The sequence below is a fragment of the Phyllobates terribilis genome, unplaced genomic scaffold (assembly GCF_046119375.1).
Source record: "Phyllobates terribilis strain yellow unplaced genomic scaffold, ASM4611937v1 Scaffold_9__5_contigs__length_417890890, whole genome shotgun sequence".
In the NCBI taxonomy this organism is placed as follows: domain Eukaryota; kingdom Metazoa; phylum Chordata; class Amphibia; order Anura; family Dendrobatidae; genus Phyllobates; species Phyllobates terribilis.
In genome coordinates, this window is record NW_027362769.1 from 279,317,255 (window position 1) to 279,332,467 (window position 15,213).

Genomic DNA, 15,213 nt, shown 5'->3' on the forward strand with positions numbered 1-15,213 from the left:
AGCAGAGCCGATCAAGTAATTGCTGCTTCTAGTCTCCCATGGAGACTTTTGAAGCAAGCAAAAAAAAATGTTTGTAAAAATAAAAAATTATAAACGCCAGAATTAAATTTTATTGGCCGCTGTAATATTGCAATAAAATGCAATGACGAGCGATCAAAACATTGGATCTACCCCAAAATGGTATCAATAAAAACTTCAACTCGGCTCACAAAAAATAAGCCATCACCCGGCCCCAGATCCCGAAAAATGGAGTCTCGGAAAATGGCACCATTTTTTTGTTTGTTTAGCAAACTTTGGATTTTTTTTTTCACCATTTAAATAAAAAAACCTACAAATGTTTGGTGTCTATGAACTCGTAATGACCTGGAGAATAATAATGGCAGGTCAGTTTTAGCATTCACTGAACGTGGTAGAAAAAAAAAAAAAAGCAACTGTGGAATTGTACTTGTTTTGCAATTTCACCGCACTTGGAATTTGTTCCCTGTTTTCCAGTACACGATATGGTAAAATCAGTGATGTCGTTCAAAAGTACAACTCGTCCCGCAAAAAAATAAGCCCTCACACGGCCATATTGACTGAAAAATAAAAGTTATGGCTCTGGGAACAAGGGGAGCAAAAAACGAAAACACAAAAACTGAAACCGCTCCGATCATGAAGGGGTTAAACACTATAAACCTGCAGATTAACCCCATAATTACAGTTTAAAGGGACTGTCAGCACAGAATAACTGTTCTAAACAATTAAAGGAGCTCGGTGCACCCAATCATTTAAATACTCCGTCCCATCTGCTTGTCTTCCATCTATCTCTTCCGTTCTCTAGCTCTATGAAGTCAGAGCTGTCAAAGAAAAGAAAGTGGAGAATGAGGGAAAACAAGAGGCAGGGAAGTGTATTTAAGTGATTAGCCACATCATGGTGCACAATGAGACGGGATTTAGTTTGAAGAATAATTCTGTGCTTACAGAGTCCCTTTATAACCCGAGCCTGTTTTCACCTTCCTGACCAGGCCAAATATTACAATTCTAACCAGTGTTACTTTATGTGGTACTAACTCTGGAACGCTTCAACGGATCCCACTGATTCTGAGACTGCTGTTTCATGACACATTTAACTTTATGCTAGCGGTAAATTTAGGTAGATACTTTTTGCATTTATTTGTGAAAATATCAGAATTTTGACTGTACAATTTCTCCTGACTAAACCTATTCCCCTATGTGGAGGAAAACCACTGTTTAGGCACACCGCAGAGCTCGAAAGGGAAGGAGCGCCATTAGACTTTTGGACAGCAAAATTGTCAGAAATAGATAGTGGACGTCATGTCGCATTTACACAGCCCGATGTGCCTAAACAGTGGAAATCCCCCACGTGACCAGGGCTGTGGAGTCAGAGTCGGTGCTCATTTTGGTGGGGTAGGAGTCGGTATAAAATGGACCGACTCCGAAAATATATAATAAATTGGGTCCACTAGTTCAATGCAGAATGTGCTGAATATTTTTTCATAGGAATTTGGGAAAGTTATGAAATGTCCTATAAATGGCTGTTCTATTCCTGATCTAAGGCTACATTCACACACAGCGTTTTTGCTGCGTTTTTTGAGGATATGTTTTTCAGCTGCAAAAGCAGATCAGCTTTTTAAAAAACCGCATCACCTGAAAGTTTTTGAGCTCATAGATAATGTTTTCAATAGCTAAAGCAGATTAGAAAAACGCCGCACAAACTGACATGCTCATTCTTTGTGAGGATCCGTTTTTGAGCCCAAAAACGGATCCTCACAAAACGATGTCAGCAATTTTGTCTACAATATATTGCAGATGCAATGTCACATTTGAAAAGTCCATGACATGCCAAAACAGCACAAGTCTCCACAAGTGTTCCCATTTTAGAAATTACACCTCTTGAGGAATTCATCTAGGGGTGTAGTGAGCATTTTTAACCCTCAGATGATTCACAGAATTGCATAAAATGTTGCTTTAGCTTTAAGTTTTAAATTTTCAAAAGGGATAATAGGAGCGAGTGAATGGTACAATTTGTCATGCAACTTCTCCCGAGTACGCCAATACCCCATATGTGGTCGAAAACAACTTTTGAGGCATATTGCAAAGCTCAGAAGTGAAGAAGCACCATATTGGGGTTCAGATTTTGTTAGAATGGTTTGAGGGTGTCATGTCACATTCGCAGAACTCCTAAGGTTCCAGAATAGCGCCACCCCTCCATAGGTGACTCCATTTTACAAGCTATACCCCCAATTAATTCATCTAAGGGTGAAGTGATCATATTGACACGACATGTGCCTCACAGAATTTTATACCATTGGGTAGTGAAGAAAGAATAATTAAATTTTTTTTCGGACTATAAGACACACTTTTTTCGCCAAAACTTTGGAGGGAAGTGGGGGGTGTATCTTATAGTCCGAACTGTGCCCCGTACTATATACCTATGGCTGTGGGTGGTGGGGATGTGGGGGGAGTGGCAGAGGGGGATGAGCGGGGCACAGGAGGCAGCAGCCGCCTGCTGCAGACTACGCTGTGCCCACTGAAAAGAAAATGAATATTCACTGCTCCCCACGCTGCTGCTACAGTGTGCGTGATATTAAGGATAGTGAATAGTCACTGCTCCTCACGCACACAGTTCTGGCACGTGGAGCAGTGACTATTCCGGCACAGCATCTCACACTGTGTGAGGGCGCATGGCAGCAACACCATGCACGGCTCACACAGTGAGAGTGTTGGCAGCAGAGCGGGATGCAGCGCTGGAGGAGAGAGGAGGTGAGTATAATTGTATATTTTTGTGTGTGCAGCGTTACAGGGATCAAAGGGTGCCAAGCATACCAGGATGGAGGGGTGCCTTGCATACCAGGATGGAAATCAGGGGGTGCCATGCATACCAGGATAGGGGATAAGGGGTGCCATGTATACCAGGAAGAGGGATGAAGGGTGCCATGCATACCAGAATGAGGGGGGCCTAGCATACCAGGATGGGGATCAAGGGGTGCCATGCACACCAGGATGAGGGGTGCCATGCACACCAGGATGAGGGATTGGGGTGCCATGCATACCAGGATGGGGATGAGGGGTGCCATGCATACCAGGATGAGGATGAGGGGTGCCATGCATACCAGGATGGGAATGAGGGGTGCCATGCATACCAGGATGGGAATGAGGGGTGCCATGCATACCAGGATGGGAATGAGGGGTGCCATGCATACCAGGATGGGAATGAGGGGTGCCATGCATACCAGGATGGGAATGAGGGGTGCCATGCATACCAGGATGGGAATGAGGGGTGCCATGCATACCAGGATGGGAATGAGGGGTGCCATGCATACCAGGATGGGAATGAGGGGTGCCATGCATACCAGGATGGGAATGAGGGGTGCCATGCATACCAGGATGGGAATGAGGGGTGCCATGCATACCAGGATGGGAATGAGGGGTGCCATGCATACCAGGATGGGAATGAGGGGTGCCATGCATACCAGGATGGGAATGAGGGGTGCCATGCATACCAGGATGGGAATGAGGGGTGCCATGCATACCAGGATGGGAATGAGGGGTGCCATGCATACCAGGATGGGAATGAGGGGTGCCATGCATACCAGGATGGGAATGAGGGGTGCCATGCATACCAGGATGGGAATGAGGGGTGCCATGCATACCAGGATGGGAATGAGGGGTGCCATGCATACCAGGATGGGAATGAGGGGTGCCATGCATACCAGGATGGGAATGAGGGGTGCCATGCATACCAGGATGGGAATGAGGGGTGCCATGCATACCAGGATGGGAATGAGGGGTGCCATGCATACCAGGATGGGAATGAGGGGTGCCATGCATACCAGGATGGGAATGAGGGGTGCCATGCATACCAGGATGGGAATGAGGGGTGCCATGCATACCAGGATGGGAATGAGGGGTGCCATGCATACCAGGATGGGAATGAGGGGTGCCATGCATACCAGGATGGGAATGAGGGGTGCCATGCATACCAGGATGGGAATGAGGGGTGCCATGCATACCAGGATGGGAATGAGGGGTGCCATGCATACCAGGATGGGAATGAGGGGTGCCATGCATACCAGGATGGGAATGAGGGGTGCCATGCATACCAGGATGGGAATGAGGGGTGCCATGCATACCAGGATGGGAATGAGGGGTGCCATGCATACCAGGATGGGAATGAGGGGTGCCATGCATACCAGGATGGGAATGAGGGGTGCCATGCATACCAGGATGGGAATGAGGGGTGCCATGCATACCAGGATGGGAATGAGGGGTGCCATGCATACCAGGATGGGAATGAGGGGTGCCATGCATACCAGGATGGGAATGAGGGGTGCCATGCATACCAGGATGGGAATGAGGGGTGCCATGCATACCAGGATGGGAATGAGGGGTGCCATGCATACCAGGATGGGAATGAGGGGTGCCATGCATACCAGGATGGGAATGAGGGGTGCCATGCATACCAGGATGGGAATGAGGGGTGCCATGCATACCAGGATGGGAATGAGGGGTGCCATGCATACCAGGATGGGAATGAGGGGTGCCATGCATACCAGGATGGGAATGAGGGGTGCCATGCATACCAGGATGGGAATGAGGGGTGCCATGCATACCAGGATGGGAATGAGGGGTGCCATGCATACCAGGATGGGAATGAGGGGTGCCATGCATACCAGGATGGGAATGAGGGGTGCCATGCATACCAGGATGGGAATGAGGGGTGCCATGCATACCAGGATGGGAATGAGGGGTGCCATGCATACCAGGATGGGAATGAGGGGTGCCATGCATACCAGGATGGGAATGAGGGGTGCCATGCATACCAGGATGGGAATGAGGGGTGCCATGCATACCAGGATGGGAATGAGGGGTGCCATGCATACCAGGATGGGAATGAGGGGTGCCATGCATACCAGGATGGGAATGAGGGGTGCCATGCATACCAGGATGGGAATGAGGGGTGCCATGCATACCAGGATGGGAATGAGGGGTGCCATGCATACCAGGATGGGAATGAGGGGTGCCATGCATACCAGGATGGGAATGAGGGGTGCCATGCATACCAGGATGGGAATGAGGGGTGCCATGCATACCAGGATGGGAATGAGGGGTGCCATGCATACCAGGATGGGAATGAGGGGTGCCATGCATACCAGGATGGGAATGAGGGGTGCCATGCATACCAGGATGGGAATGAGGGGTGCCATGCATACCAGGATGGGAATGAGGGGTGCCATGCATACCAGGATGGGAATGAGGGGTGCCATGCATACCAGGATGGGAATGAGGGGTGCCATGCATACCAGGATGGGAATGAGGGGTGCCATGCATACCAGGATGGGAATGAGGGGTGCCATGCATACCAGGATGGGAATGAGGGGTGCCATGCATACCAGGATGGGAATGAGGGGTGCCATGCATACCAGGATGGGAATGAGGGGTGCCATGCATACCAGGATGGGAATGAGGGGTGCCATGCATACCAGGATGGGAATGAGGGGTGCCATGCATACCAGGATGGGAATGAGGGGTGCCATGCATACCAGGATGGGAATGAGGGGTGCCATGCATACCAGGATGGGAATGAGGGGTGCCATGCATACCAGGATGGGAATGAGGGGTGCCATGCATACCAGGATGGGAATGAGGGGTGCCATGCATACCAGGATGGGAATGAGGGGTGCCATGCATACCAGGATGGGAATGAGGGGTGCCATGCATACCAGGATGGGAATGAGGGGTGCCATGCATACCAGGATGGGAATGAGGGGTGCCATGCATACCAGGATGGGAATGAGGGGTGCCATGCATACCAGGATGGGAATGAGGGGTGCCATGCATACCAGGATGGGAATGAGGGGTGCCATGCATACCAGGATGGGAATGAGGGGTGCCATGCATACCAGGATGGGAATGAGGGGTGCCATGCATACCAGGATGGGAATGAGGGGTGCCATGCATACCAGGATGGGAATGAGGGGTGCCATGCATACCAGGATGGGGAATGAGGGGTGCCATGCATACCAGGATGGGGAATGAGGGGTGCCATGCATACCAGGATGGGGAATGAGGGGTGCCATGCATACCAGGATGGGGAATGAGGGGTGCCATGCATACCAGGATGGGGAATGAGGGGTGCCATGCATACCAGGATGGGGAATGAGGGGTGCCATGCATACCAGGATGGGGATGAGGGGTGCCATGCATACCAGGATGGGGATGAGGGGTGCCATGCATACCAGGATGGGGATGAGGGGTGCCATGCATACCAGGATGGGGATGAGGGGTGCCATGCATACCAGGATGGGGATGAGGGGTGCCATGCATACCAGGATGGGGATGAGGGGTGCCATGCATACCAGGATGGGGATGAGGGGTGCCATGCATACCAGGATGGGGATGAGGAGTGCCATGCATACCAGGATGGGGATGAGGAGTGCCATGCATACCAGGATGGGGATGAGGGGTGCCATGCATACCAGGATGGGGATGAGGGGTGCCATGCATACCAGGATGGGGATGAGGGGTGCCATGCATACCAGGATGGGGATGAGGGGTGCCATGCATACCAGGATGGGGATGAGGGGTGCCATGCATACCAGGATGGGGATGAGGGGTGCCATGCATACCAGGATGGGGATGAGGGGTGCCATGCATACCAGGATGGGGATGAGGGGTGCCATGCATACCAGGATGGGGATGAGGGGTGCCATGCATACCAGGATGGGGATGAGGGGTGCCATGCATACCAGGATGGGGATGAGGGGTGCCATGCATACCAGGATGAGGAATATTTACCTATATAAATCCATGCAACCAGCATGGATTTATATAGTGTGACCAAGTAATAGTTAAAAAAAAAAAAAAAGAATAAAAGTTGTAAAAAATAAAGAGTATACTTACCTTCCGATGGCCCCCGGTAATTTCTCAGCTCCGTCTGGTCTGTTGTATGGGTCGCGGTGGTGTGAAAGGACCTGCAATGACGTCATTGAGTCATGTGACAGGTCACGCGACCGCTGACGTCAGAAGTCGCGTGACCTGTCACATGACTAAATGACGTCATGGTAGGTCCTCACACCACAGCGACCCATACAACAGACCGGACGCATCACTGAGGAGACCGGGGGCCATCGGAAGGTAAGTATAATCTTTATTTTTTATTTTACATTCTTTTTTTAACAGGTTCTATGGTACCCGAGTCTGGAGGAGAGTCGCCTCTTCTCCAAACCCAGGTACCATCCACACATAGAATCGCTTAATATCCGTGTGTGCAAATGTGCTGACACGGATATTATGCGTTTCAATGCAAGTCAATGGCGGCAATTACGCTGCGCGTCCGCAAAATTAAAGGACATGCTGCGTATTTTTCCGCAATGATAATCAGCAGCGGAAATTTCCGCAGCATGTGCATAGTACATGGGGATTATCATTGGTGACCATGGGGCACGTATTACCAAGCATTTTTTAAGCGTTTTCGCTGCAGAAATTCCGCAGCAAAAAGCGCTTGAAAAACGCATAGTGGGCACGCAGCCTTACAGCATTCTTTTCATGTGACAGGTTTCCTTTAAACAGCAGCGATTGGAACGCACTCTGGCCGCTGCTCTCACAGGAAGATGTCAGCTATGATAAACAGGCGGAATTCTTCCAGGTATAGTGTAGGCTCAGCTCCTGTTCCATACACAGGAACCCAAGCTGTGATGTACTATTATGTACATCAGAAAAGGGGTTAAAATGTTACCATTATTCCGCCAGGACTTATGATTTCTGCGATGTTACATTTACATCGTTTTTTTGATGTTTCCCATCTTTTGCACAAAAATTTCCTTTTTTTAAATGTTTCATTTATTTTTATTGGCGTGGTAGGAGAGCCATATCTTCTTAACTTTTTTATTGGTATGTGTTTAGGTATTTTGGGGGTTTTGTGATAAAACACAAAAGTAAGTTTTGTCATTTTCTATTTTTTTCATAGTTGACACCATGCACGTTTTATAAAATAGTTTCCTAAAACAGACCATTGTGGACTGGATACCAAATATGTTTTTTTTATGTTTTGTTTTCCAAAGTAAAGATATTTATTATTAACTGTGATGTCAGTTTCTCTCAAAAAAAACCCGGTACAATAGTTTACAATATTTAATCAGTCCCACCTTATGTAGTGCAGTTGATGTTATACTCACAAGCATCCTATCCGTCTCTTTAGAAAGGCCTATTATACCTTAGCACTTGCCACGGCTGGAGGCCATTGTTAAGCATCCAACTGTCAAGGCAGCAGATTGCCAGCCTATGATCACAGAGTGGAGGGTGATGGGGTGAGAGATTTCTCTGTCAGGGTCACCATTGACCCTGGCATCTAAGTAGGAGCCCAGCTGTATGTGACTGCCTCCTGCTTCTGTGCCCGCTCCATCCTTGTGGGTATGCGTTAAAGAGTTTGTTCCTTTGAATGGAAAAAAACTAAATTTGTAAAAATATTAATATATCCAATTTACTAATATATTTGTATTAAGAATATTTAAAACACCCAAACAGTGCAGGATAGAAAAAGACTAAACAGTAGTGAAATGCCCAATTAGAAATTTATGGGACAAAAAATAAAGATTTTAATAACAGACTGGACTGTATGAATGAACAGTCTATATCAATATGTGAGCATTATAGGACAGTATTTATATACACAAATCACATGCAGTGCTGTCAGTGCAGGTTTAATGACTGGGCTCAGGGGCAGACTTCCTCTATAATGAAGTACTAACAGTCTGCAGCCAATCATCACTGACTGGCTGCAGCAGTAATGTGGTAACAATATCAGGTAACCAACAGAAGACAGGATGCTGCGATTGGATGACCGCTGACAGTCTGGGAAGTAGATTTGTTTGTACTTTATGATGCACAGTTTAAGGCTGTGTGCCCACGTAGCGTTTTTCAAGCGTTTATGCTGCGGAATTTCCGCAGCATAAACGCTTGTGAAACGCTAGGTAATCCGCACCCCATGGTCCCCAAGGGGATTCCGCATGTTCTATGCACATGCTGCGGATTTTTCCGCAGCGTTTATGCTACGTACAAAAATCCGCAGCATGTCATTTAATTTTGCGGAAGTGCAGCGGAACTCCCGCCATTGACTTGCATTGAGACGCATAGAAACCGCGACTGTACATTTTTACAAGCGGCTTCTATGCGTCTCTATGTGCGGATGGTACCCAGTTCTGGAGGAGAGGAGACTCTCATCCAGACCTGGGTACCATTGTACCTGTAAAAAAAGAATAAAATAACAAATAAAGTTTATATTCACCTGTCCGGCGTCTTCTCTCTGAATGCCAGCAGCGCTGAAGGACCTTCGGTGACGTCACAGTCATGTGACCGCAGGCCCTTCACCGCTCTGTCTCGCGATATGCCGGCAGCCGGGAACCAGACAGGAACGAGCGCTGCAGCCACGCCGGGGCCTCGGGGGTGAGTATAGCTTTATTTGTTTTCATTTTTACGGTTCACACTGTATAAATCCATGCTGTTTGCATGGATTTATACAGTGTGACCTAGTTGTCAAGCACTTTCCAAGTGATGCTATCGCCTGGAAAGCGCTTGTCATCTGCATGCGGAAACGCATGTGAACCCGCATGTGGATCCGCATGTATTCTGCAGGAAAAACGCATGCACAATCTGCATGCGTTTTTTTCTGCCAGGGAGATGCAGAAATGCTGCAGAAATTTTCTGCTTCATTTCTGCATCGTGGGCACATAGCCTAACAAGGAGTTGTTAAGTAGAAGATTAATGGTTTACAACCACTTATAGTAGCTCACAGAGAATACAATTAAAGGAGTTGGCAAATACTGGACAACTCTCTGTAACTGCCCCAGAGAGCTGCAAAACGTGAAGAAAACCGAAATCTACACTGATCTCCTGTGTTCTCAGTGAGATGTCCTGCAATGGCCTCCTGACAATGTCGGCTGACTGCTGGCAGCCAGTAGGCGGCTGCAGATCTGTTCATCCTCTCTGACAGAATAGTGGAATCTGCACAGGGGAGAACAGTGGAGCAGGGCAAGCCCGGACGGTAAGTTCTTTTAGGGCTCAGTCAGATGACTGTACAAATCAGAGAGATGGGACCGCAATGAACGGACTGGCAGGCAAGTCTCCTGACCCAAGCGTGACAGCTTCATGTATTTCTAGTCTTGAGACTTTTAATGCAAAGTAAACTGGAGAGCTGCTTATGTTAACATGCATTTAGCAATTTTAACAATTTACGAACATGAGACAACCCCTTTAACTATCACAGGAGAGAGGTAAATAAAGTACTATATTAACCATGCATGTAGACAATGTCACTTATTGAGGAGGTTTCTACCCACAATAAGGGGTAACCCTTGCGTGCACCTGTGGCAGTTATATTTAAAGAGTTTGTCCACTTCTTTTTGATTGAGGACCTATCCTTAGGATCAAGTAGTAGTGGACAACCTCATTAATCTATCACCAGTATTTTACCCCCAATCTGTTTATTTGAACATGTAACTCGTCTTTACATTATGGCTGGGCTTGTCTTTACAGGAACGGTCCCTCGTAAACCCATGTTGATATTGGGTCATGAGGTTATTCTTCTTCAGATACTGTAGTATAGCGTCTCTTAGGAAACCCTCCAGGATTTTACCCACAGTAGAGGTTAAGCTTACCAGCCTATAATTTCCAAGTTCGGTTTTTGTCCCCTTTTTGAATATTGACACCACATTTGCTATACGCCAGTCCTGTGGTACAGACCCTGTTATTATGGAATCTTTAAAGATTAAAAATAATTGTCTATCTATGACGTTACTTAATTCCTGCAGTACTCGCGGGTGTATCCCATCCGGGCCCGGGGATTTGTCAACTTTAGTGATTTTTAGATGCCGCCGTACTTCCTGCTGGCTTAAGCAAGTGACATTTAATGGAGAATTTTTGTCGTCACTAATCATGTTTTCTGTCATGCGATTTTCTTGTATAAACACTGTTGAAAATAAATCATTTAGCATATTGGCTTTTTCCTCATCCACCATTTCACCCAGACTATTTTTAAGGGGGCCAACACTATCATTCTTTAGTTTTTTACTATTTATGTAGTTAAAGAAGATTTTGGGATTATTTTTACTTTCTCTCGCAATGAGTCTCTTTGTCTCAATCTTTGCTGCCTTGATTTGGTTTTTACATAATTTATTTATTTTTCTGTAATTATTTAATGCCTCATCACTACCTACTTGCTTTAATTCTCTAAATGCTTTCTTTTTGTCCCTTATTGCGCCCCTTACAGCTCTATTTAGCCATAGTGGTTTCCTCCTATTTCGAGCATGTTTATTACCATAGGGTATATATTGTGCACAGGTCCTATTCAGGATGCTAATAAATGTCTCCCTTTTGCTTTGTGTAGTTTTATGTCTCAGGATATCGTCCCAGTTTATTTAACTAACATCATCTCTCAACCGTTGGAAATTTGCCTTCCTGAAGTTTAGTGTCCTTGTAACCCCTCTACTACACATCTTATTAAAGGAAACATGAAAGCTTATTATTTTGTAATCACTATTACCCAAGTGACCCCCAACTCGTATATTTGATATGCGGTCTGGCCTGTTGGTTAATACTAGGTCTAGCAGTGCCCCCCTTCTTGTAGGGCCCTGAACCAGTTGTGAAAGGTAATTGTCTCTCATAGTTGTCAAAAAGCTATTACCTTTGCTTGATCTACAGGTTTCTGTTTCCCAATGTATTTCAGGGTAGTTAAAGTCCCCCATAATAATGACTTCTCCTTGAGTCGCTGCTTCATCTATTTGCTTTACGAGGATATTCTCCCCTCTTCCATTATTTTTGGAGACTTAGGCTATGTGCCCACGTTGCGGACCTGAAGCATATTTTTTACGCTTCTCCCTGGCGGAAAAATCGCATGCGGATATTACATGCGGTTTTCCCGCCAGGTAGAAGCGTTTGTGGGGCGTCTTTGCATGCATTTCCGCATGCGGGTTATCAAGCACTTCTCCAAGCATCACTTGGAAAAGTGCTTGACAACTTGTTCAGAATGGTAAAAAATAAAAAAATAAACTTTATACTCACCTTCTGATGCATCCTCTGCCCCGTCCGGAGTCTTGAGCGGCTCACGCTGTTGTGTGCAGGACCTGCGGTGACGTCATTGAGTCATGTGGTGGGTCACATGACTCAATGACGTGGCAGGTCCTTCAGACAACAGCGCGACGGAGGGAAAACATCGGAAGATAAGTATAAACTTTATTTTATTCTTTTTTTTACAGGTTCTTTGGTACCCAGGTCTGGATGAGAGTCTCCTCTCATCCAGACTTGGGTACCATCCGCACATTGATTCCGCTGCGCTTCCGCAAAATTAATGAACATGCTGCGGATTTTTGACCGCAGCATGGGCATTGACATTGCGGAATGCCATTGGGGACCATGGGGTGCGGATATACATGCGTTTTTCAAGCGTTTACGCTGCGGAAATTCCGCAGCATATACGCTTGAAAAACGCTACGTGGGCACACAGCCTTAGGCTATGTGCCCACGTTGCGGACCTGAAGCATATTTTTTACGCTTCTCCCTGGCGGAAAAATCGCATGCGGATATTACATGCGGTTTTCCCGCCAGGTAGAAGCGTTTGTGGGGCGTCTTTGCATGCATTTCCGCATGCGGGTTATCAAGCACTTCTCCAAGCATCACTTGGAAAAGTGCTTGACAACTTGTTCAGAATGGTAAAAAATAAAAAAATAAACTTTATACTCACCTTCTGATGCATCCTCTGCCCCGTCCGGAGTCTTGAGCGGCTCACGCTGTTGTGTGCAGGACCTGCGGTGACGTCATTGAGTCATGTGGTGGGTCACATGACTCAATGACGTGGCAGGTCCTTCAGACAACAGCGCGACGGAGGGAAAACATCGGAAGATAAGTATAAACTTTATTTTATTCTTTTTTTTACAGGTTCTTTGGTACCCAGGTCTGGATGAGAGTCTCCTCTCATCCAGACTTGGGTACCATCCGCACATTGATTCCGCTGCGCTTCCGCAAAATTAATGAACATGCTGCGGATTTTTGACCGCAGCATATATGCTGCGGAAAAATCCGCAGCATGGGCATTGACATTGCGGAATGCCATTGGGGACCATGGGGTGCGGATATACATGCGTTTTTCAAGCGTTTACGCTGCGGAAATTCCGCAGCATATACGCTTGAAAAACGCTACGTGGGCACACAGCCTAAGGCTATGTGCCCACAATGCAGAAATGCTCCGGATTTTTCCTGAGCGTTTCTGCATCTCCCTGGCAGAAAAAAAGCATGCGGATTGTACATGCGTTTTTCCTGACAGGGACATGCGGATGTGAAACGTTCTTCACGTGCATTTCCGCATGGGGGTTGTAAAGCGCTTTCCAAGCGATTTTAGCATCACTTGGAAAGTGCTTGACAACACTATATAAATCCATCCAAACGGCATTTATTTATATACTGTGACCGAAAGAATGGTAAAAAAAATAAAAAATAAATCTATACAGTACTTACCTTCTGATGGCCCCCGCAGTCTTGCTTCGCTCCGTCCTGGCTTGCCGGCAGCTCGCAGTACACTACACTGAAGGACCTGCGGTCACATGACTATGAAGTCAGCGCAGGTTCTTCAGTCCATGGCGAGTTGCCGGCAAGGGAGGATGAGCGCAGCAGGGGCCATCAGAAGGTAAATCAAATATTTATTTTTTATTTTATTCTTTTTTTTTTTTACAGGTTCTATGGTACCCGGGTCCGGAGGAGTCTCCTGTCCTCTAGACCTGGGTACCATCCGCACATTGAAACGCTTGGATTCCGCATCTACATAAGCAGTGATGCGGATTCCATGCGTTTCAATGCAAGTCAATGGCGGCGAAAACGCCGCGCTTCCGCAAAATAATTGGTAGTGCTGCGTTTTTTTCCGCAATGATTATCTGCAGCGGAAATTTCCGCAGCATGTGCACAGCACATACAGATTATCATTGGGGAACATGGCAGGCCTTCTACCATGCGTTTTTGCAGCATTTTTGCCGCTGCGGAAATGCTTCAAAAACGCATCGTGGGCACACAGCCTTATAACAAACCCCTGTCAGTAATTTATTACTTTTTCCCCCTCCCCTTATCTCCACCCACAGGGACTCTACATTTTCATTAGATTCACATATATTCGCACGCAAGATGGGTTTTAAGGATGATTTTACATAAAAATACACCCCCCCCCCTCTTGCTTGTTTGTACGGTTATTTCTGACCAGACTATAGCCATGTAAATTAACTGCCCAGTCATGGCTCTCATCCAGCCATGTCTCAGATATCCCCACCATGTCATAATTATTTTCCAATGAAATTAATTCTAATTCCTCAATTTTGTTGGTGAGGCTTCTGGCATTAGTGTACATGCATGGAAAGGTGGGCGGCCGGCGCGCGGGAAAGGTGGGCGGCCGGCGGGCAGGAAAGGCGGCCGGTGGAGTGACGCGAGGTGGCGTGACGCCTATATATGATGTAGACAGCAGCTCAGGCTGAGCACACACTTCCCCCCACCACCTATACCAGGTGCACCCTACATGTCTGCAACCACCAAACCAGACAGACAACCACCAGCAACCCACAGGTGAGCCCAAGAGCCACACGTCTCAGACACGACGAAGCAACACGTCTATGGCTGAGCACAGAAAACTAACAAAGTACTAACAGCGCTCACATTGGACCCACGTACGTGTTATCTTGGTTGAAATTCGCAAACAGGAGCTGCGTGGCTCCGGTCTCCACGATCTGCCTCGCCAGGTTCATAGTGAGACCGCGTACAGGACACTAAGCAGCTGCAAGCTCAGTAATGTGCGCCCGCTCATTCCTTGTTTACCGGCCTGGACATAGCAGTGTAATGCGCGTGCGCACACCTACTGTGAAGTCGCCAGTGCGCAGGTCTCCAAAGGGCACAGAAACGTCATATCACGTGCGCCGTGTAACCGTGAGCTTACGGCTAAACCTAGAATATATGGGCTCCTTCCAGGTCCTGACTGCAGCCCATACATTCTAGCTGGCTCACTAGTGAAGACACTAACATCTATAGGCTCCTACCAGGTATATATTATTGGAGGCAGGAGAATGTATGGGCTCCTGTCAGGTATATATTATTGGAGGCAGGAGAATGTATGGGCTCCTGTCAGGTATATATTATTGGAAGCAGGAGAATGTATGGGCTCCTACCAGGTATATATTATTGGGGGCA

The 15,213-nt window shown here is 47.2% G+C and overlaps 1 protein-coding gene across 2 annotated transcripts in view; it reads right to left on the reverse strand.

The window, feature by feature from the left end:
* The window catches only part of WIPI2 (WD repeat domain, phosphoinositide interacting 2), a 124,747-nt gene extending 109,837 nt beyond the window's left edge, over positions 1-14,910 (reverse strand). The window contains exon 1 of one of the 2 annotated variants that reach the window (XM_073647825.1): positions 14,686-14,910. In XM_073647825.1, coding sequence (XP_073503926.1) covers positions 14,686-14,774 — 89 coding nt within the window. In that variant the 5' untranslated portion in view covers positions 14,775-14,910. The remainder of the gene's footprint in view (positions 1-14,685) is intronic. The other variant, XM_073647826.1, reaches the window with a different exon arrangement.
* Between the last annotated feature and the right edge of the window lie 303 nt (positions 14,911-15,213).